Here is a 21,228-nt window from a genome sequence, read left to right as displayed (position 1 = left end):
TGATATATTCTCGGCGCACATTATCAGTCCAAGGCCTATGCCACGGGTCAAGTTTCCTCTCCACAGAGATACAGCATCAATCAAACTAAGCCAAGCCAACAGTTTAAGAGCGCAAGGAAAATAGTGCCCCTATTTAGGACCCTATGTGCTCAGGTGCAGAGAAGAAGGCCTCGGGCCTACCGCTCCGCTTAATCAGCCATCAGCTTCGAGGCGCAATCCTGAGGCCCGCTAGGACTATATTAGGAAATGCTTCAACAGAATTAGTTTGCAATTGATGGATTGTGATTTGCCGACTCCTGGCGATCTTCCCTAAATTGAATAAGCTCGTGGGGTATATTTGGCAACGACCAGCATCTATCAACTGTTGACGCGGCGCCAAGCAAGCTTGTGTGGGAGATAGTCCGAACCTGTGACCATTGAGCACTAAGCCATTGGAGATTCACGCACACCGGTAATCCTACTGTTGGGAATGCCGTGCCTGTGCTGAACGACACGCGTCCGGAGGCCATGGGGGTATCATGAAGAGGTATAAATCCAGGCCGTCGCGACCATGATGTCCAGCCCTCCAGAAACCACCAAGGCAATTCTATCTTGTTCAAAATGGTCCAGCTATCCAAATTCCTCGCTATTGCAGCTGCATGTCTGGCGGCCCCTACCATCGCCCACCCAGGAGAGAAGCATGATCCTCACGCCGTGAAGCGTGAGATCCATACCCGGGATGCCATGGCCGCCCACGCTAAGCGATCCCTGGGCGGTTGCGAGAGCACATTGCATGCGCGCGAGTTGAACAAGCGTAGCATCGCCCGTCGCTCGAGCACTGTCAAGAAACTCCGTCAGAAGCGCGGGATCACTGCCTGTAAGTCGGATCATTTGTCAGATGGTCGGGGACACACCAGCTGACATACATCAAGCTTCCCAGAAATGGCGCCGTGATCTTGCTGCCCTGGAGAAGTGGGAAGCCATCGACCACAATCGCACTGGCGTTCTCGATTACAGCCCCGCGACTCCGGAGTCTGTCGTCTTCGGTGCTAACACTAGCTTCGTTCTGTCGCCCACAATCACTGATGGTCCCTACTATGTCTGGGGCGAGGTTGTGCGCCAAAATGTCAAGGAGGAGCTGTACTCGGATGGTGTGGATGTTTTCCTCGAGGTGCAGTACATCGACGTGACTACCTGCAAGCCCGTCCCTGGCGCAGTGGTCGACATTTGGCAAGCCAATGCCACCGGTGTCTACAGGTAAGTTTCCCACGTAGCGACTAACGTTTCCATTGAAACAAAATTCCTCATATCTAACCGTCGTCTGAATAGTGGAATCTCAATGTCAGGCAACTACGCCGCAGACGGCTGGGACTCAACCTACCTGCGTGGTATCCAGCAGACGGACCGCGACGGCGTCGCAACCTTCGAAAGCATCATCCCAGGCCACTATGAAGGCCGAGCAACACACACCCACCTCCTCACGCACCTCAACGCAACCCTCCTACCCAACAAGACACTCAAAGCGGACACCGGTAGCGTGGCCCACATCGGTCAGCTCTTCTGGAACGAGGTCCTTCGCAGTGCCGTCGAGAACACATACCCCTACAACACCAACACGCAGGAGATCACCTCAAACGCCGAGGATATGTGGAGTATCGAACAGGCTGACAGCGCTTACGATCCCTTCCCGGAGTACATTTACCTCGGTGAGGGTCTGGACGATGGGTTGTTCGCCTGGATCCAGATTGGAATCAACACCACTGCTGATTACACTGATGACTCCTACTACAATATTGCTGCTTTCCACGGTGCTGATGGTGGTTATCAAATTTCTGATAGCTCGTTCGGTGGTGGTAGCGGTGGTCCCGCCGGTGCCTCTGGTTCTCCTCCTAGTGGTACTGGTAGTGTTGGTCCCACTCCATCCGCCTCCTCTAGTGTCTCTCCTTAAAGGATAGACGAGGGAATGTACTCAATTCGTCGGCCGGGAAATGTGACAGTGAAATTGCCCCACTTTGAAAAGCAAAACCCCATCAGGATATCCCGCATTACGTTTGTTTACTAGAAACTGTTTGTAAAACATTACCCTGGCTTGTTATATACGAACAAAGAGGTATTTTTAGATAGGATCATTGAGCGCATTCCATAAAGACGTTTTCCATTTGTTGCTTCTCTCCTTATTTTCCTGTAAAGAACATCTATATGGTGATAAAACCCAGCACGCGAGTTAGGGCTCGGAAGTGGGCCGAACACGAACAATTGACCCCTGAGCGGCCGCAATGGTGGCTGTAACAGGCTAGTGTGAGAATAGACGCGCACGGACAGCAGCTTTTGACGATTGTGAAATCATTGAACTCAGGCTAGGTTTTCCTTTTTTCGGGTTGTTGAGCCTAGCTGTATCCTAACGTAGATCTTTTGTAGTGTCAACCGCACATCTTCCCAATAGAGTTGGGGACGGGACGGTACACCGGTCTCTAGCCAGTCCTAGTTGAAATTTTCACATACAACATAGTATATTTAACTGCCTACGGAGTACGGAGTACACGAGTCATGTTTATTTATGGACTAAAATTGGATTTTTTAGGATATTCTTTTCCGTTTGCCTTGAACTAGTGCTAGTTTGCCTTCGACATGGCGCTGCCTAGATAGGCAGGTTAACCATTTCTCTCATATAGGGTTCCAGGATTCCAGCCCTACAATCAATTCGCACATGTTCACCGAGGCCTGCGAGATGCTTCTGATTAAGTATTGCATGGCTTTCAATTAGGAAATTGGGGAATCTCAAAATTCAAAATATCAATTGTTTCCACGGTTGGGAATTTAAGTTAAAACTTTGGGGGGGTAAAGTTCAATGTTTCCATGGATCTGGAAAGGAAACCTCACCCACGTTCCCGGTAGGATCATTAAGATCGTAAAACGTGGGTCTGCAATTGAAACCATGGCAACTTTCTAGATGCAACAAATCATTCCACACGAGGACCAATGTGGCTACGTTCCCCTGTTTCGCTAAAACGCCACTTCCATAGGTTATGTTCTCGACTTCTAAACGACGGGCGGCGCCGGAGTCCTGAAGAGGAGGGAATCCGGCATGGCGAAAGTCAGTGCACGTTGTGCCACCAAAATCGCTCCATAGCCTCCAATTCATCCAGCGTAACCGAAGGCAAATGTCAGAATCCCTGTTGGAGTCACCCAAAATTCCAAACAGCAAAATAACTCCGCTCTGTACTCTAACCCCAACATGTCGGCCCATTTGGGTCATCCCATATGCCGATCTATCGAAAATAGTCGCGATCCGTAGATCAATGCCCATCGCACCCCACTAGGCGTGTTATTGTTCAATCATTCACGTTTGCAGGGGTTACTCCCACATTTTCAAGGCTGGGTGCCCACTTCAGGACTTTCGGTAGGAAAGTTGGAGGTCTAGAGCGAACAATGTCAAGGTTTATTGAAGTTAGAATAGCCGGTGGGGATCTTCAAATATAACCCCGAGCGGCTCTTCCATTTTGTCGAATTCTTTTTGGTCTTTTCTATAACTACGGATGGGATCTTCATGCCCTCCGCTTGTTCATTATGGACGTTAAACTTGAGGAACTTGAGGCGGGCCACCTCGATGGCAGCCGAAACAAGGCCATTTTGATCGTTACTTCCGTCTTCCTCGCTATCTCCCTATTCACAGTTATGCTAAGATGCTTCGTTCGCACACAAGTCGTTCGTGCTTGGGGGTGGGATGATGGAACTATGGTTATAGCTATGGTGAGCCAACCTGCACCTTCCACAACGCGAACACCATCTAATACCTCTCCTTACATTGCAGGCTTTCAACGTAGTCTTCGCCCTCTGCGGAATCATTGGATGTAAATACGGACTCGGCAGGAAATTGGCTTATTTCACTACACGCCCGGACGACTACCATAGCGCAATGCTGGTACGATCCTGACCCTAACACCTCAACACCCTGCGACCCAAACTCACATACTTCAACAGTGCTGGTGGATAGCCCAACTCTTCTATGTATTGACCTGCGTCGCCGCAAAAGTCTCAATCATCATCGCCCTTCTCCGCATCACCGTCTCTCGTGTTCACGCCTATATTCTCTACGCCGCTATGACTCTCTCCGCTGCCATTGGCATCATCTTTTTCTTTTTCACCATGTTCCAGTGCACACCCGTCAGCTATTTCTGGAACCATGCGCAACCTACCGCCCATGGCTCATGCATCAATAGAAATTCACTCCTCGCTATCGCCTACTTGTATAGTGTCGGCGCTGCTATCACCGACCTGACTATTGGATTGCTTCCGATAGCGCTGATCTGGGATTTGCGCATGAACAGTCGCACCAAGGGCGCTATGGCCGCTATTTTGGGTATCGGTTGCATGTTCGTTATCCCGGTGCACTTGGCTTTGATCTATGGTGGCAACTACTAACATCCCTCTAGTGCGAGTGCTGCGGTCATTATTCGCATCCCATTCATTCACCACTACAAAGATAGAGACTTCCTATGTACGCACGCTTTCATCTCGGCCTCGAGGCTACTCCTGTCAATGCAGACCCACTAACAAATCAACAGATGCCACTTACCAAATCTCGATCTGGTCAAACGTCGAAGCTGGAATCGGTATCACAGCAGGTTGTCTCACAACACTCCGTCCCTTAGTGCGCTTTCTTCGCGACGGCTCATCCAATGCCCTAAGTCGCACACCAAGCTCCTTTCCTTTAAGCGGTAACGTCGCTGGCGGCTACCACCGCTCCATGCCGTCGAAGCATATATCCCGTGACGAGCATCAGCTCTGGACTGGGAGAGGAAGTGACGATTACCACGGCGTCACGACGACTATCTCCGGAGCTCACGCGAAACAGCCTAGCTCTAGTGAGGAGGACCTGACTCCGACTAATGCCGAGGATACTCCCGGGTGGAAGGTCGAGAGGTCTGTTCGCGTGTCTGTGCGCAATTCATGACATGCAGGTCTAGGCCTGTGCATATCTATTTTAATACTTATATTACTTTGTATAAATTTATGACTATTCTAAATTGTTTGTTTTCCTTGACACTACGCTCGAAAGGTGGGCCTGGGCAGGTTTCTTATGCAGGGATGGCCTGTGTGCTCAGTCGTTGCTAGGTCAGACAATCGCCATGCGCTGTTTAATTTGAACGGTTATTGGATACCAGGGCACTAAGCTAGGCGACTGGTGATTCTACAATATCCATCGTATGTCTCATTAGATCGCCCAGACCTATCTTGCCACTGCCACTAGCGGGGGATGTCTGAGAATTATATATTTGAAGGCAAAATATGTTTCACCTGAATCTCTAAATTTTCAACAGGCTGAATACCTGTGGCAAAAGCAATGGTAATAATAGCAAATTAATGATTATTTGCTTCTGCCTTTTTAGTCTCGAAGTACTAGCCTTGTCCAGATCGGCAAGATCTACCGATAGTGCCAATCCTGATCCCACGATGTCCAAGCTCTATCGTTTCTATTTAGCGCTAATGAAGGCAATTTGTGACCATCGAGCCGGATTAGGTAGCTCAAAGGCTCGTTCTTTAATTATTTCTAGGAAGCTATATTCAAATCCACTGGGTATTAAATTCACTATTTGCTAAAACGTGCGAAGTCAATTCACACATGGCGTTATACACAACCACCGGGGTATGCCCCTATTTATTAATTTGATTTCACTTAGTCTAATCCGTCTTTTCATTCACAAGACGATCCTGCGACTCAGCAGTGTGAACCGCATAGATATCGACGACAGTCGAAGAGAACTTGCGCGCATTAACCTTTTGGACAAACAGAATGTCCAGCTCTGCATAGGTGCGGTCCTTGGCCTCCGGGAGACGGAAGAATGCCCAGACGAAGGCAATGAACGCGGTGCCACCCCAGAAAAATCCGGTCTTGCCGGAGGCGTTCCACGCTGTTGGGTTCATGAAGTATGGCTCCAGGACTTGGGACACGACGTTGATGATCTGGTATGCTGTGCGGGCGAGGCAGACAGTCAGCGGGCGAAGACGTATAGATGATGTCTCTGAGACAATGGCGTATGCAATCGGTCCAATGGTTAGGGAATAGGTCAAGAGCCAGGCGAAGCAGAGTCCGGCTTGCGCCCACATAATGCCGTTCGCGCTGGAAGACACGTCCAGGATGCCAATTAGGAGGAGGATCGTACAAAGGATCCCCTGGCCCCACACGTAAAGCGTGCGACGGCCGAATCCGGTGATCAGCCACCAGGAGAAACAAGTTCCAGTAAATGCAATGGCAGTGCAGCCCACGCCGAGTTGGAAAGAGTGGGTTACGCTCAGGCCGGCTTGGATGAAGAAATAGGAAGGTGAGTAGGCGAATGTACTACCGGAAAGAATCTGACCGACAAAGGCCATGCAGCAGATCTCGGTGCGGCGCAGATCAACTCCCTTGAAACACTCGTAATAGCTCGTTCCGGCCTCAATCTCGGATTCGAGCTTGATCGTGTGTAACATCATCGCGACTTGTCCGTTGATCTGGTCTTCGGTCTTGCCGCCGCCGAGTCGGCGAACACTGCGCTTGGCATCTTCTAGGCGATCCATGCGGACGAGCCACCAGGGGCTCTCGGGCGCGAGCCAAGAAATAACAATCAAAGGAACAGGCCAAATCCACTGCAGGCCGAAGGGGATACGGTAGCCCCATTGGTCCGTTCGGTCGACGAGTCCGTAGAGGACACCGGAGGCGATGAGCTGACCGATGGCCCAGCACAAGTTGACGTAGATGGTGAGGTAACCGCGCAGCACGGTGGGGCATACTTCAGATGCATATGCTGGTCCAACAGTGGCGAACACTCCCCATGAGAGACCGCAAAGTACCTGGCCGACAAGGAGGACTGCTGCGGAGTTGGCGAAAAATGTGATGAAGATCAAGGCCGTGAGAGCGGCAAGGGCGACAATCATAACAATTCGGTAACCGTACTTGGACGCCATATATCCGTTCAAGATACCGCCTATGGTCATGTTAGTATTTATCCTAGTAGAAAATGATAAGAGAACTCACCGAAGATACATCCAACCGTACTGGCCATGCTTAGACCGGTCTGCCAAGCTGCAGATACCTGCCATCCGATATCACCACCATAGTCCTGTCCATACTTTTTATTGAATGAGGGGTAGCCCCAGAAGTTTCCCATTAGGATGGTATCGTATCCCTCCATGATAATGCACCCAGAGATCAAAACAGACCACATAACAGCCTTGCGGTTTTCACGCAAGGCCTGCATCAGCGTCTGGGAGTGCTCATCATCGGTAGCTTGTTTGGCCTCGTGGATTGCGCCGTGGCCCAGGGTATCTTCCACATGGTTAGCGGCAACCTTTTCCACCGCAAGCACAGTATCATTGGACGCCATGGTGAACAGAGAGATATGGCGATTGATGACTCTGATACAGAATCCCACAAAGTCTCAGACAGGGGGGTGCGATCGTCTATATAAGTTGATTATTGTCACATCCGAATAGCGAGATCCCAACAGCTATGATCCACATTTGCATTAGCGTGCGTCCGGGGTTGTGGAGAAAGCAAGGACAATTTGGCACATGATACCCAGACTGTGATCAGCCCATGTAGTGTTCAGGCTAATTGCTGTTCTGAATAGATTGGAGAAAGATATTTGTGAGTCGTATACCATCGAGGCCGGCTCGTCTAGACCAACTTTGGAACGACGGACATGAAGGTGTAAAATTCGCACCTATCAGCAGTAAGCATATTGGTAGGTGGGAATTACAAGATGAATTCAGCCGGCAGTGGTGTTAGTGTCTGGGGAAGCGAGGTGAGGAGGAATACTATAATGCGATCTGATTGGATTTAGTCGGTTAGCGTGAACGCCCCCGGAATGTGTAAATGAAGCTATTCCCTTCTTGTAACGGAGAAACTAGCCGCACCTGAACCTCGGAAGAATTGCAGATGAAAATTCGGCGAAATCTTTTTTCTTATTGGAAGAATTGTTTGTCAGGTGGCTTGAAGATATCCTGTCACGGTGTATCGGGCCGGGCCAGTGATATTGACCCATCGGTGATGTTGCAGCCTCCCCGGATTCTCGATGTAGCAACTGTTTTCTCTAAACTCTGGGGAATCCGGGGTTTTCGTACCTTTTCTTGAACGCGTACCATTCTTTTGGGCAGGGATCGGTCCTTCCATTCAGCTTGAACTTGCTATTCACATGTGGTGCCTCTCCGATCCCCGAGGGGCTACCCAGACTTGCCGCTTCGGCATACCACCCGACTTTTTTATATGAAATCTTCCATTCTCTCGGCCCAGGCAGCTCACGAGCAGCATACTCGGCTTTCTGGCCAATCATATCACCTTAATGGTCTAGACCAAGTGGGCTTCCACGGGTAATACCGGCGTGAATAGAGGTTTCTCCATAATCATCGAGGTCCTCATTTGTCTAGGGCTGTGGCTAGTCATGGCTCAACCTGATAGTTGTCAGAAAGATAAAGGCAGGGAAATGAAGATTGATGAATCGTGCACGAATTGTTGGCCGAAATAGGTCTGCTTGATCCATCTCGTCTGTTGCCTTAGGCTTCCCAGAAAGGCACCATCCCTCTCCCTTGCTCTTTCTCTCGCCCTTTCTTCCCTGCACCAACCCGTGTGTTCCAGTATTGCCCACACCATGCCATCCGTGTCACACAATATGATCCCCCTTACTGGTCACCTATCATAGGCATCCTGATGCTCAAAAGGCGAAACCTTGATATGGCGCAGTATAGGCGTCAATATATCTGATCCTTCGACGGCTAAAGGCAACCAGGGCCGGCTACAGCTTCCCAATATCAGGTTTGGCCTTTTCGGCCTCATGGTAACTTATGGTAACTCGCGCGTCTACCCACACTTTCTCAGCTCTCACCCTTTGTGGATGGGCTTGATGTACTATTAAGTGCCATTATTCAGGTGGGAGCTTTCCTCAAAGGGTTACAGGCAGCCCTCGACATATTCGCAACATGGCATCAACCACGTCCCTAGTTTCCCCGAACTCTAGACATTATCATACCATCTCCAAGGAGGTAGGATAGTCTGAGGTTCGCCATTGGCGATACCCACCATCATGCCAATCCCAACGGCCCTTTTCCTTGGGGGTTTATATCAACATCTACCATTTTTGGCTGTCAATTCCAACCAATTCTAATGACTGGTTCCTTTGTTTATGATGTTATCCAGACCTTTGCAAAGCCGAGCATGGAATATACCGGAGCGTCGAAGTATTCGATCATGGTGCGCTATGAGCACAACACTGTGTTGAGGAACGACATTGGACTTGGTCCGCTCAATAGCCTTGTGCACGGCCATGAGAAGATGAAGAGAAAGTCGATGATATTTATAAGCTAGAGAAACTGGGGATTTTATACCCTGGAGAACTGGCAAACATTCACAGCCTGACAAACAAGGCACAGGGGACGAAACATGGAGCATAAGAAATAGCATAGATCAAATGGAGAACAATCGAAACACCGAATTTCGCCGACCCATGAAGCCAAGGGAAGCAGTCAAAGGAGAGAGTTACCGTCTAGGACAGCCAAAGCTCTAGGGGTGTCAACATACAAATTGAGCCAGTACTTTATTAAGCGAATTTCCTACATACCCGCGGACCTTCTAATCCCTATAGTTCCAGATACGAATGTGTCTCTAACACGCTGATCAGGTCTGAATAAGAGATATCAATCCAGAAGCGTAAAGACTTCTAGGATAACTTCGTCGCATTCCTTCTCCATATGGGATCATAGGGTTATGCAATCTCCGATCAGCCATCTAGAAGTTGTCAGCTTCAATGGCATGGAAGCGCTGGTGTGATACTCCCACTATTACTACGTCGCGCTCGAAGTCATGATGTATTGGCTTTCAGAACACTATGGGAAAATCACAACGTTCGTTGAGGAGAATACCGCAGATAAACATAACTCGAAACGGTTGAGAGGCGAATCGACATCCTTCACCGCAATGTCACGTAAGGCGGGAATATATCTGTAGACGCTTGTGTATCCGAAGAGTATAGAAATAACTCCATTAAATATCATTTGAAGCGCATAAAATCAATATAAAACAACACCGCTGTATGCATCGCCAGGGGTATAAAAACAGAAAACAAAACAACCACGCCATGCAATCCAAAACAATCAAACTCAGCTCCCATCAATCCGAATTAATGTCCTATACTCATTCTCCCGAATACTCGTCTCAGGAATCATCAATCGCATAACCCAATACGGCTTCATATCCATAACGCTCACATCCCTCCCAGATGAGCGCACCACCCAGTTCGTCTCATTATTCGATCCGAGGAACAATCCTTCAACGGGTCGACCGCGGATGTAATGTCTGTACGCCTGTACAGGCTCGGCTTTGGGCTTGCCCCAGACCAGTCGTCCTGTGCTAGGGTTGTGGTCTATCCCGACGGCGTGCCAATCCAAGGCACCCGGGGCGGGTCCGGACAGGACGTGTGCTTCGATTCTGTTTAGGGCGCCGTTGCAGCGGAGGGTCGTTTTGACGTTGTCCTTGTCACTTACGATCGAGATCTGAATTTGTGTTAGTTCACTTGGTGTTTTCTGGTGTTTATATGTAACGGATCGAACGGAAGGAACTTACAAATCCATGCTCGATCGTGTTAGGTCTGTCTTCTCGTTGTCGTGTGACATCACTGCTTGTTTCAAAGCCGTCGATGCTGCATAGCCCCCCAGTCGCAGTTCCATTATAGCAGGTGTCGACCTTGAGTGTCCAAGGCCCGGCCATCCTGGTGTGATTGTTGTACGATGGGAGTTGAGAGCAAGATGTAACAGGCTCGATAAAGTGACCTCGTTTCCATGGTTGTGCACTGGCAAGTAGAAATAAAGACGATAAAATAACAATGACGAGCATCGTGAGGATTATGATCGTGAATCGTAGAGAAGAACCGTCGGGTTTTGCCATCTTTTCGAACAGAACGTGTGAATCTTATATTCTCTTCGTTTTTTTTTTTTTGGTTCACCAACTTTTTTTTTAGACATTCAAAACATGTCTATGAAGGTAAACTCTGTAATTTCTCCGAATTCTGTTTGGATAAGACACGGCACACCTAGGCTACAACATACCGAAGGGTTCGGTCAAGACCCTGTATAGTCCACTTTAGCGGCGGAGCTAGAGGATTTTGACTTCGTTAATTGGTTGAGAAGTGAACTTGTCGAATACCCGTTGTTGAATTGGGATGTTTCATTGGAGGGTGAAATTCATATATCCACATAGTGTCTCTCTCACTGCCTACTTAAAAGGCTTGATCTGGGGCCAAATTGTGGAATTTGAACCCTCCGGGGGCTATTTTCGACCCTGAATTGAGACACTCTCAAACGTAAAAAACCCTTAAAACTGCTCGCCAATAATATCCTTGAATGCTTAAAGTTTTTCTCCAAGTTTCTCTTGATTCTTCTGCCTACCCGGAGAAAATTCTGCATTTCCTCGATAAAAATAATTCAGAAAAAAAGACTACTAAAAACAAAAAAAGCTCACATAAGTGGCCGATTGTTGTTTATAATCTATGTCTTAAATATCCCATGTTCGAGTATATATAGTCTAGTCTAATTGTCTACTCGCGAGCTAAAAGTCCTTCGGCTTCTTGGGAATCAGCGGACCCACCGTGTGACTTGTCCAGGGTTTCAGCCATAGCCAAACCTTCATGTCGGCCCTTGTCTGCATTAACCATCCAAATGAGGGGAATTGGAAGAATAATTAGAACCGCAATGAAGAAAAAGCCACTCCGGACTTGACCGGTCGCATCGACAAGAACACCCACAATAGCGGGTCCAATAAATGAGCTTCCCTTGTCTGTAGCAGCATAAAGAGCATAGAAGGCAGCCTCACTACCAGGGGGAATCAATAGTCCGAAGAACGACCGGCAGTATGAGGCTAATCCACCCGAAACTACCCCGTGTACGATAGCTAGTGGGAAGATCTCCCACGGCTGTTGTAACCCGAACACACCCCAGTTTTTGATGAACGGGATGTAAGCAAGCAAACCATAAAGTGGGATAAGCTCAAATAAGGCAATGCACAGGATGATCGTGTGATTCGGTTGCAGTCCGAAGTACCGAGACACATGTGGCCATAGGAATGCGCCCGTCATCCCGGATACTGTGGCAGTGATGGATAGCAGCCCAATCAAGGGGGTGCTCAGTTTCAGTTCAGTGCGCGCGAAGAGAATTGCTGTTCCGGAGACGGTCGCCATCGCGTCGGAGAGTAGGAACCATGCCACAAGGAAGATGAGAACTTCGCGTAGTTTCATCACTACTTTGACGGTGTTCCATAGAGATTTCCATGCAAAGCCGACCAGGCGCAGCCAGGCTCGCCATCTTCCTGCCCCTTTGGTGGAGACCGTGTCCAGCGGAGGTCCCGGTCGTGCCTTGAGCAAATTACGAGTGACCAGGGTGAATGCGCCCCACCAAATGCCGACTAGAAGCAATACAAATCGCATGGGAAGACTAGGTGACGCTTTTGCAAGCGCGGTCTTGGATAATGTGATCAGCATGATAATGCTGATGATTTGCACAAATACCGCTGCGCAATATCCAAGACCAATGCCTCTAGAGGAGATTTTAGTTGACAGCTGCAGCTCCGGTGAGGACGAGGGCGGGGCCTTGGATCCCATTTCAGTTTCTAAGGGGCTCTGCGGCTGACCCGGGGGCTGAAGCCCGTCTAAGCTGTCATCATCCGCATCCCTGTCCCCATTCCATTCCGGGCTACCCGCGCCCCGGTCGAAGCTTGACATTTCCGCGGAGTTCCTATCTTGCAGAGATGGGTCATTCGCGACGAGGACGGGCAGGTAAGAATTCAGCACAACGAATGATGAACCGAGGCAGGTCACACCGACGACGACCAATATCGACCCGAGAATGAAGATTGGCGGTACAATGAATACGAACAGCATGCTGGCGAGTGCACCGGCAAATCCGAATGTCATAAGCAATGTCTTGCGGTTATTCTCTAAACATCCAACCAAACAAATCTGACGTTAACTCATGTCCTTTTTTCGCTCTATAGATTCTTAGTCGGCGTTCTGCAACCATACCGTAATCCGCCAGCGCGCTGAACGATATTAGTGTTAGCGCCTGGATGAGCACTGCCAGCGAGAAGGTATACATGGCGAAGCTGGCTGTATTGATTTCGAGGCCAAAGACCGGGACCACACATTGGCCATTTTCACCATTTGTGCTATTCCCTGCCGATGGTCCGATACATGGAAGGCGGCTCGTTTGTAGGGTACCTCGCTCTCGGGCTAATTGTTCCAATGTGAGGGGTAGGAATGATCCTGATTAAGATAAGTATTTCGATTACTTTGTGCGTATACACTTTCACGAACCTACGCCGCAGACCGCGAACACCTCAGCCGCGATTCCGTACGAGTACCATCCTAGGATCTCCCGACGAGTCGTTGGGGTGGTATCTTCACCAGCATACCGGGGTGGTCGCTGCTGTACGCCTTCATCTGGCGAGGCAGATATATAGGATAACATGGAGAAGTTTGTTCTCCCAAGGAATCAAAAAATTCGGAAACCCAGGTACACCGACACGGATGCGGGCGGAAGCTCCAGAGCATTCCTGATGATGTCATTGGATCGGCAAGATCTACACCCCTTTGGGAATACCTTCAATTTCTATAGATATAATAAGACATGAGTTATATAGTGATATCTACTTATTCTGTAAATTACTAGAATCGAGGTTATATGATCGTGAACACATATATTACCGTACGCCTGGCATCCACCTGTCAATTGTTCAAAGGATTGAAAGATACGAATAATTATCGTCGCCCATCTTCATAAAGCGACAATCTGTGATCGAAGCGACTCCATTCTCAAAACGCCTTCTTCGTGGGCACCACCTTTGGCAACTCACCATATTGGTTGTAACTTGCCCGTTCATGTTCGAGGTATCGCTAGGGATAAATGGCATCACATGGGTGATTGGGACCAACACGCAACCATTAGACGGCCTATTCCGTATAAATGCACCGAGATACCAGATGCTGACCATGTATGTTCTTGTCTGTCCTTGTGATGGGAGAGAGACCCATTAAGATCGGAACAAGGCAATCCCACCGTTATCCACCATCTTCTGCTGGTAGATAATGCCCTGTAGTTGACTTCGGGGAGAATTTGCTTCATGTTCACGCTCTGTTGCTATCTGCTAGCTTGATTTCTGCCAGATTTTTGCGGAGTTGACACATCAAGCAGGTATTCATTCGCCGCTTCACAACACCGGTGGCCAAGTGTGACCGGTGATATCGTGTTGCAAAGTCTTCTTCAATTTTGGAAATTCCAATATGCTTTTACATCTTGGTGACATTCCACTTGTCTTCGTGATCAGCCGCTGAGATCTTCTTTGGCCCGTGTGGCAAGAATAATGATGTCCTTCGGTGACATCTTCTTCAAACTAATACAATAGGAGTGGCTTTCGTAGGGACAACATGCTTTCCTTGGGTAGGAAGTCTATCGAAGTTATTTTGACGAAATCTGTGATGAAGTTGATAGACCTACTACATCTATATCGGAAACAAGTCAGACTAACCAAGTATCGAGATATATGATATATATAATGATGATGGAGAACCACTGCGATCAACCCAATATATATAGCTCCAGGGACAACAATAAATAACAAAGAGATATATGACAAACAGCATAAAGAACCTCGCTAGTATAGAAACTGATGGAAATATGGGCCTAAATTTATGTACAGGACCTAAGGCAACTTGATAAGTAGTTCACTATATGCATAGGCACTCCGGTATATGCTAATGCCCCCCACGAGGCGTTCTTCTCACGACTTATCTGCGATGTGTCTTAAAATGAAACAAATCCTACCCAGGTATATATCCTGGATGGAAGGTTAAGGCGAAGTCTTAATAATCGGCGGCGACGTCAGCCTGTAGTCACCCATATTTAACAGACAAGTTGCACACAGATTCCCGACCAACTGATCCTGTCATCCTTCGACATGCCTGCTTCTGTCTTCCTCCTTGGTCCAGGATTTATCGGTGGGGAGATCATAGACCTTCTCCTCGTATCCAACTATAAAGTTACAACCCTTGTCCGTCGTGAATCGGCTGTTGCAGATTACGCCAACTTGGGTGTCGAAACAGTAGTTGGTAATCTATACGATGCATCAGTGATCACGGACCAGGTCGCGCGTAGTGACATTGTCTTTCACACCGCAACTGCGGACCACTTGCCATCTGTCGAAGCAATCATCGATGGTATCAGACAGCGCGCGGCACGAGGACTGAAAACAATCTACATCCACAATAGTGGAGCAACTTTGCTATCAGATACGGCCCAAGGCGACTACAAGAGTCATACCATCTTTGACGATGACCAGCCCGCACAGATAAACGCCCTCCCCGATTCTGCATCGCATCGACAGATCGACCTAGCCATCCTCCGGGCGGGCAAAGAACTAGCCTCCCACGCCAAAATCGCCATCATGATTCCGCCCCTTATCTACGGTGTAACCACCAGAGAGAAGCGACTCTCAATCCAATTACCCACGCTCATTCGGTTCTCTATCAAACATGGTTATGCGGGTCAAATTGGGAAGGGGTTCGCTATTTGGAATCAGATTCATGTCAAAGATCTTGCTAGGGGATATATGGTTCTTCTTCATTGGATGGAATGCGCATCCGTCGGGGAGATCTCTCGTAACCCTTACTTCTTTTGTGAGAATGGCCAAGAGTTGTTCTGGGGTGAATGCGCTATTGAGATTGGGCGTATATTAAAGCAGATGGGGCTTATTGGTGACTCCACCCCTAGATCCATTCCGGAGAAACAGTGGGGCGATCTATTCGGGGATTATTCGGGGATGGTGGTCGGTTCAAATGCCCGGAATAGAGCGAATAGACTTCGAAAATTGGGATGGGCTCCGTTGGAGAAGGAGACTTTTGCCTCCTTGGCTGAAGATGAGATTCCACTCATCGCGAAGGAAACCGGGGAGTTTAAAGGTTATGCCAGCGTCGTTGCATCCTAACTGAAACACTCAAATACCGGTTTGCCTGTCAAATAACGTGTCGACTGATATCCTTTTTGTCATCTCATCGCGCCAATAGAGCTTTTGCTATCATCCTTTATCGCTGGAACTCTGGGTTGAAAACGCAAGATCATGCACCAGGTGGACATTGTCTAAGCACAGATGCTAGAATAAACAGGACCAACCAGATTGGCCACGGGTTGGTAAGTTGAACCATCACAAGGACTCGAGGGAGTACAACATAAGCTGTGAGGATGTCGTGACATATGGTTCGGAAACATGAAAGCGCCAAGGAAGGAACACATGTTCGTCCTGGAAACCGAGTTCAAGCATTACAGCATGGAGCTTAAATGTTTAAATGCATATACAAATGGAATGTATCCCAACTGGAAACATAAAAGATCCCCAGAAAGAAAAAAGAACATAAAAAGATGAGGTCCAGTCGCACTTGCCGATTCCGGGCCGGTGCAGGGCGGCTTCCCAATCGGGCCGCACCTCCACTCCTCTTAACGTCAACAAAGCGACTTTTGTTCTTTCTTCATCTTCACACAAAAAGAACTCAAATCTGAAATCCCATCAAATCTACATACTATGGAAGTGCTACATTATCTCGCATACATCCTTGGCCGGCTACTGTACCCAATCCGTGGCCATGATTCGCGCCAAATCATTCATTGCCAGGCCTTCAAAGACCTTCCCGAGCCCAATATGACTCTCGAAGCACCTGATATTGGCCCCTCAGGCTCCAAGCTCCCACTTCATTGTACCTGCAAGGCAGAAGATGGCATGGGCTCCCTTCCTGAGCTACACTGGACAGCTCCAAACTGTTGCGAGGAAGTCAAGGAGTATATACTCCTGTGTGAAGACCTCGATCCGCCGATTCCATTCCTAGTAATCCACCACGGTCTCCTCTGGGCGATCCCAGCCACTACTACCAAGGCCGAAGCTGCCAACGTCGAGCCAGACGAACACGCTAAGGTCTCCCGTCTGACCGTTGCTGGTTGGCGCTTCGTGCCCAACATCCTCGGATTGCCGTATGTCGGCGCTGGTGCCCCCCTCGGTCACGGAAAACATCGCTACGTGTTTACTGTTATCGCCCTCAACGAGTCGTTGAAGTTCAAGACCCCTGCGAAGGTCGGCAAGAAGGATATCAAGCGCGCTATGACGGGTAAGGTTGTCGGCTGGGGACAGTGGACTGGCATCTTTGAAAGGCCCTGGCCCAACTAGGTCGTCAAGACACAACCTGCTTTCTATAAGGATACCCGGCTTGGACGGTCATGAGGTGCTTGAAAAATAGGCCCACGGTACTTCGGCACTTGGTGTGTATTTCTTTCCTGATCTTCATGTGAGTATCGATAAGGTCCTAATGACAATATATCTATTGCTATCATCATATTCAATTCTAATGTGCATTTCCTGACTAATTTGCGCAATGAACATTAGTAGTAGCTCAACCCCCCTAGCCCAATTCCAAATACTGTGATAGCTCACGTCAGATCGGAGTTGAATGTTTGGCCCCATTTTGGGGTTAAAAAGGCCTTTCGACCAATGGAAGCCTTCATATATGGGTTTACGTCACTCCTGTTGCCTGCCGTGCAATTTCAGCAGGGATCCTCGACAGACACGATTCTGGAATTGTTTAATGTCTGCATAGTTCGTTCCAATGACCCTAATTGGCAGTCGCTTCATTCGGCTAACATCATCGTCGAGTTAAAAAAAGCCGATGTGTGATGATGGATGGATTGTTGTCGAAGCTGTCTTTCAGGCTTGGGTACAGCAATCAACCGAAAGCTTGTACTTTCCTTTCCCGTAACTTGCTTCTTTTCGGCACATTTTGGAGAGATGAATGCTCTCGTTGGGACATCATGAGATTCAAATATTTGGCAGCAAACCTTTAACTGCCATTGCTTAACCTGGCTGTATACAGCAATCAAAACAAATAAACCGCCAGAAACCATTCTCTCCAGCCAGTATCTACACCGACATACCTACATGTGTCGTTCTTTTCGAGCATGTTTCACTCAAAAAGTGCCATAGATAGTCTATTGGGAAAAGTCCTTGTGCATTTAAAGTTTTCTGTGAGAGGCAGCTGACACAACGCTCTTTCTCAGTGCAACTCTACCCATTCCGGGGTGTTGGCTCTGCCTGCTCTGCCTGCTCTGACTACCATGACTGGCCAGATGCCTTCATGAGACTCCAATCACTTGTCGGGGAGATTGATTACCATTCAATAATATCTCCCCGGTCGGTGATTATGCGAATAGTGGGCCCTTTTGGTTTCAACCTGCAGGGATTGGGCTTCGTCGGTGATTTCCAACATTCACACGCCCCAATATGCAAAGTTGAACTGACTATCCTACAAGAACAAGCCATGGAGCGTCGACGGAACTATCCTAATCATCACCGCTCGTCTTTGGTTTCCTGCTCCTACAACTACTGTGGGTACTTGATAACTTGGAAAATCTCACGGGTTCTCAGGTTATATTCCGCATCTCACTATATACACACATTTACAACCAGCGATCACTCGAAGATTCGAGTAACCGACTGCAGCCGTCGATCTGTCTCGTCGGCTATTACCAGATGCCACCTCGAAGACGAGGAGCACTCGAGATCTTGGTGGATAAAACGGACGATAATTGACAGATGAGACAGGCACCGGCGCATCTGGCTGATGTCCTCCTCCCCCCAGACGGAATAAAGCCCCCCCTGCACCGAGGTAGTGGCCAATTTGACCCTCACCTTCAACGCCCGTGCCGCTTTCTCAATCGCCATGACTAATAAACCGAGAATGTTAGCCCTGGCGGTTGAAGCAAAGCACGCTTGACATTGAAGGATGACCACTCCCTGTTGCTGCACCCTTTCAAGGTGGAGCAATATCTGGTTTCCCCCCTTTACCTCCTCCGACCGAACGACTTCACTGAATGCCTGGGCATAGCAATTGCAGTGAAGGGAAGACGCATCTTCCGGCAGTGCCTCGAGGTCAATCTCTCCTGGAAGAGATTGGCTGGACTCAGTGTCGAATGGTTCCAGCCAGATTTCATTGGAGGGCAATTCCATGATTCTAGCCGGATCCTGCACTGTTCCTGAGACCTGAATTGCGTTTGGTGCGAGGCTAAAGGGGTAGATTGCACCACCCTGAAGGAGTGACGCAGACTGGGTGCCCGGCGCAGCTCCAATGGGTGGCTCGTCGACCATCAAACCGATTTGGGGAGAACAACACTGTGTGGAATAGTCAACGCGCGGCTCAGGAAAACGGGGACCCCCAAAACTCTCGAATCCGTCAGCTCGTTCAAACGAGCTGTCCAGGCATGTATTGGCGAATCCTGGATCGACATGGCTATTGGCCTCGTTTGTGCTGACGAAAACCTGGCCCTGAATCCGGTCTCCATTCGTGCCGTTTTCTGGTACTTCGAATGGTTATCTATCGATACCTATATACCCCGGGATTAGGTCTGTGCTCACCTGGAACGTCCGAGAACAACTCTGTGAAACTCGGCCACTGAAAGTCTTCCTCTGGTGGTGTGACTTCAGTGCCGGCACTGGAGTCGCTTTTGTGCGACTCTTCCCCTGACCTAGGACCCGAGCCGGTTGCTATACTTGAATTCGGGATCCGAGTCGGGACCCTGCGCGCCCTCAGCGTCCTCCCTCCTGGGGTTGGCCTCGGTGCCCTCCCCGCACTTCGCCGAGTCGGACGGTCACCTACCTCCGCCTCCCCTCTGCGCGTCTTTACACCTGCTGCCACCGTCGCCGGCCGAGTCATCTTCTTCTTGGCAGGCCGACCCAACGGCTGCGAGATCGAATAGACGCATTCATACCCGTGACTCTCGCAACGTTCGCACGGGTATGTGTGGCTGCATCGTATCTTCGCTTGCTGACAGGCGTTGCAGGTTGTGCGCATTTTTTGGTTGGGAAGGAGCTGACCGTTAGACTGGGGTGACCTCTTACTAGAGGCCTCAGCCATGTGAGTCGTGGAAAGGTATCGAAAAGGTTATTGTCGTGAACTCCACGACGAACAAGTCTGGTTCTCTCTTGGCTTGGGCAAAATTGAGGTATTTATATTTCATCTACTGATCACTTCCCCACATCTCAGTTGAGAATCTCTACTGTCCAACAACACAGGACCACGTTTGATTGCACTCATGCATTCATGACGGAAGGCGACACTGTTTACCCACACCTCAATGAGCTTCGTTGACAGCACTTTCCGAAAGCACGAAAAGTTACATGGATCGTGAACTTTACTACTGACAAATAGTTTTGTCCTACCCTCCTTGGGACCTGCGTGGGAGTACCGCACATGTAGTCCGTGCCAGTCTTCCGTGTTCAAGGATCGCCAACCTTATCTCACCATGATTTGGTGAGTAATGTAAGTAGTGTATTCTACTTCATGATGTCTCTGAATGCTAATTGATTTCAGTAACGTGTCCGTATGGTATTCACATTTTATCGAGCTCGTATGCCTCTTTACGCTCACCTACAACCCATTGTTGCACATAAAAATAGCTGTTTCCGTTCTCGAGCAACATCCTATTCTAGTTGAACGACGCAGCAAACACAAATTTGTTGGAAATTCAAGCGCATCGTTAGACAACATACATCAATCTGGACTACCATATCAGCCAACTGAGAGAAAAGCTCTTCCATACAAGCAGTATCGATCAATCAATCTTTCGACATTTCTCTCTATAATGTGGCCAATCGGAGTATCTATTCGCCCGGTACGACAGTTGCCTGACGATCCATATCCAGACAAAACAATTGGTGCATTGCCCTTGCCCGGCCTAACAAGGTGATTTAGTATTCTAACATTATTCCATTAGACCCTGTGTCGACCTAGTGAACAATTTTCGATATACTATCCGCACTGTTTTGCCTGCTATGCGCTATGCTTGGGGTTGCCAGATATCATCGTCATCACACTTCCTTGATAATGTCATTGCAGCTCTCATCTAATGCCACTTGTGTAAGGTGGAAAGGTGGTTACTCGGAACGATCACAGGAATTTGATTTGAACCGAACTCCATGAAATGATTGCGAGAAGGGGAGGCATGGATAAATATATGAGCTTTTGTTGAGAGCAAACCTGTTAACACTCAGGTCCATGTTGTCTCTACTGCCCTCTATCTCTCCGATTCGACAACCCCAATGTTCAAGGCATAGCTTGCTTTCAATATCTGCTACAATTGAGTTGAGTGCTTGAACCCCACATTTCACATAGCACGAGGCTTTAGAGTATTGCCTTGAAC

General features: G+C 48.7%; 8 protein-coding genes across 8 annotated transcripts; 4 read left to right on the top strand and 4 right to left on the bottom strand.

The window, feature by feature from the left end:
- Positions 1-600: 600 nt before the first annotated feature.
- On the top strand, positions 601-1,927 carry PGRI_082690 (intradiol ring-cleavage dioxygenase; the record flags this gene model as incomplete). Its single annotated transcript, XM_040795983.1, has 3 exons — positions 601-856; positions 912-1,236; positions 1,309-1,927. The coding sequence occupies 3 exons, from the start codon at positions 601-603 to the stop codon at positions 1,925-1,927; spliced, it is 1,200 nt and encodes a 399-aa protein (XP_040650521.1).
- Positions 1,928-3,546: 1,619 nt separating this feature from the next.
- On the top strand, positions 3,547-4,933 carry PGRI_082680 (putative integral membrane protein; the record flags this gene model as incomplete). Its single annotated transcript, XM_040795982.1, has 5 exons — positions 3,547-3,729; positions 3,791-3,901; positions 3,961-4,352; positions 4,413-4,477; positions 4,545-4,933. The coding sequence occupies 5 exons, from the start codon at positions 3,547-3,549 to the stop codon at positions 4,931-4,933; spliced, it is 1,140 nt and encodes a 379-aa protein (XP_040650520.1).
- A 728-nt stretch (positions 4,934-5,661) lies between these two features.
- On the bottom strand, positions 5,662-7,343 carry PGRI_082670 (General substrate transporter; the record flags this gene model as incomplete). Its single annotated transcript, XM_040795981.1, has 2 exons — positions 5,662-6,944; positions 6,995-7,343. The coding sequence occupies 2 exons, from the start codon at positions 7,341-7,343 to the stop codon at positions 5,662-5,664; spliced, it is 1,632 nt and encodes a 543-aa protein (XP_040650519.1).
- Positions 7,344-10,110: 2,767 nt separating this feature from the next.
- Positions 10,111-10,717, bottom strand: PGRI_082660 (uncharacterized protein; the record flags this gene model as incomplete). The annotated part of the gene is made up of 2 exons (XM_040795980.1): positions 10,111-10,503; positions 10,574-10,717. 2 exons carry the CDS (start codon positions 10,715-10,717, stop codon positions 10,111-10,113), a joined length of 537 nt encoding a protein of 178 aa, XP_040650518.1.
- Positions 10,718-11,543: 826 nt separating this feature from the next.
- On the bottom strand, positions 11,544-13,467 carry PGRI_082650 (uncharacterized protein; the record flags this gene model as incomplete). Its single annotated transcript, XM_040795979.1, has 3 exons — positions 11,544-12,937; positions 13,023-13,262; positions 13,314-13,467. The coding sequence occupies 3 exons, from the start codon at positions 13,465-13,467 to the stop codon at positions 11,544-11,546; spliced, it is 1,788 nt and encodes a 595-aa protein (XP_040650517.1).
- Positions 13,468-14,953: 1,486 nt separating this feature from the next.
- Positions 14,954-15,979, top strand: PGRI_082640 (uncharacterized protein; the record flags this gene model as incomplete). The annotated part of the gene is made up of 1 exon (XM_040795978.1): positions 14,954-15,979. The coding sequence occupies one exon, from the start codon at positions 14,954-14,956 to the stop codon at positions 15,977-15,979; it is 1,026 nt and encodes a 341-aa protein (XP_040650516.1).
- A 591-nt stretch (positions 15,980-16,570) lies between these two features.
- On the top strand, positions 16,571-17,206 carry PGRI_082630 (YbhB/YbcL family Raf kinase inhibitor-like protein; the record flags this gene model as incomplete). The annotated part of the gene is made up of 1 exon (XM_040795977.1): positions 16,571-17,206. One exon carries the CDS (start codon positions 16,571-16,573, stop codon positions 17,204-17,206), a length of 636 nt encoding a protein of 211 aa, XP_040650515.1.
- A 1,296-nt stretch (positions 17,207-18,502) lies between these two features.
- Positions 18,503-19,880, bottom strand: PGRI_082620 (Zn(II)2Cys6 transcription factor domain-containing protein; the record flags this gene model as incomplete). The annotated part of the gene is made up of 2 exons (XM_040795976.1): positions 18,503-19,383; positions 19,445-19,880. 2 exons carry the CDS (start codon positions 19,878-19,880, stop codon positions 18,503-18,505), a joined length of 1,317 nt encoding a protein of 438 aa, XP_040650514.1.
- Between the last annotated feature and the right edge of the window lie 1,348 nt (positions 19,881-21,228).

This window comes from Penicillium griseofulvum (genome assembly GCF_001561935.1).
Source record: "Penicillium griseofulvum strain PG3 chromosome Unknown contig_10, whole genome shotgun sequence".
Lineage (NCBI taxonomy): Eukaryota > Fungi > Ascomycota > Eurotiomycetes > Eurotiales > Aspergillaceae > Penicillium > Penicillium griseofulvum.
This window is presented reverse-complemented; position numbering and strand designations above follow the sequence as displayed.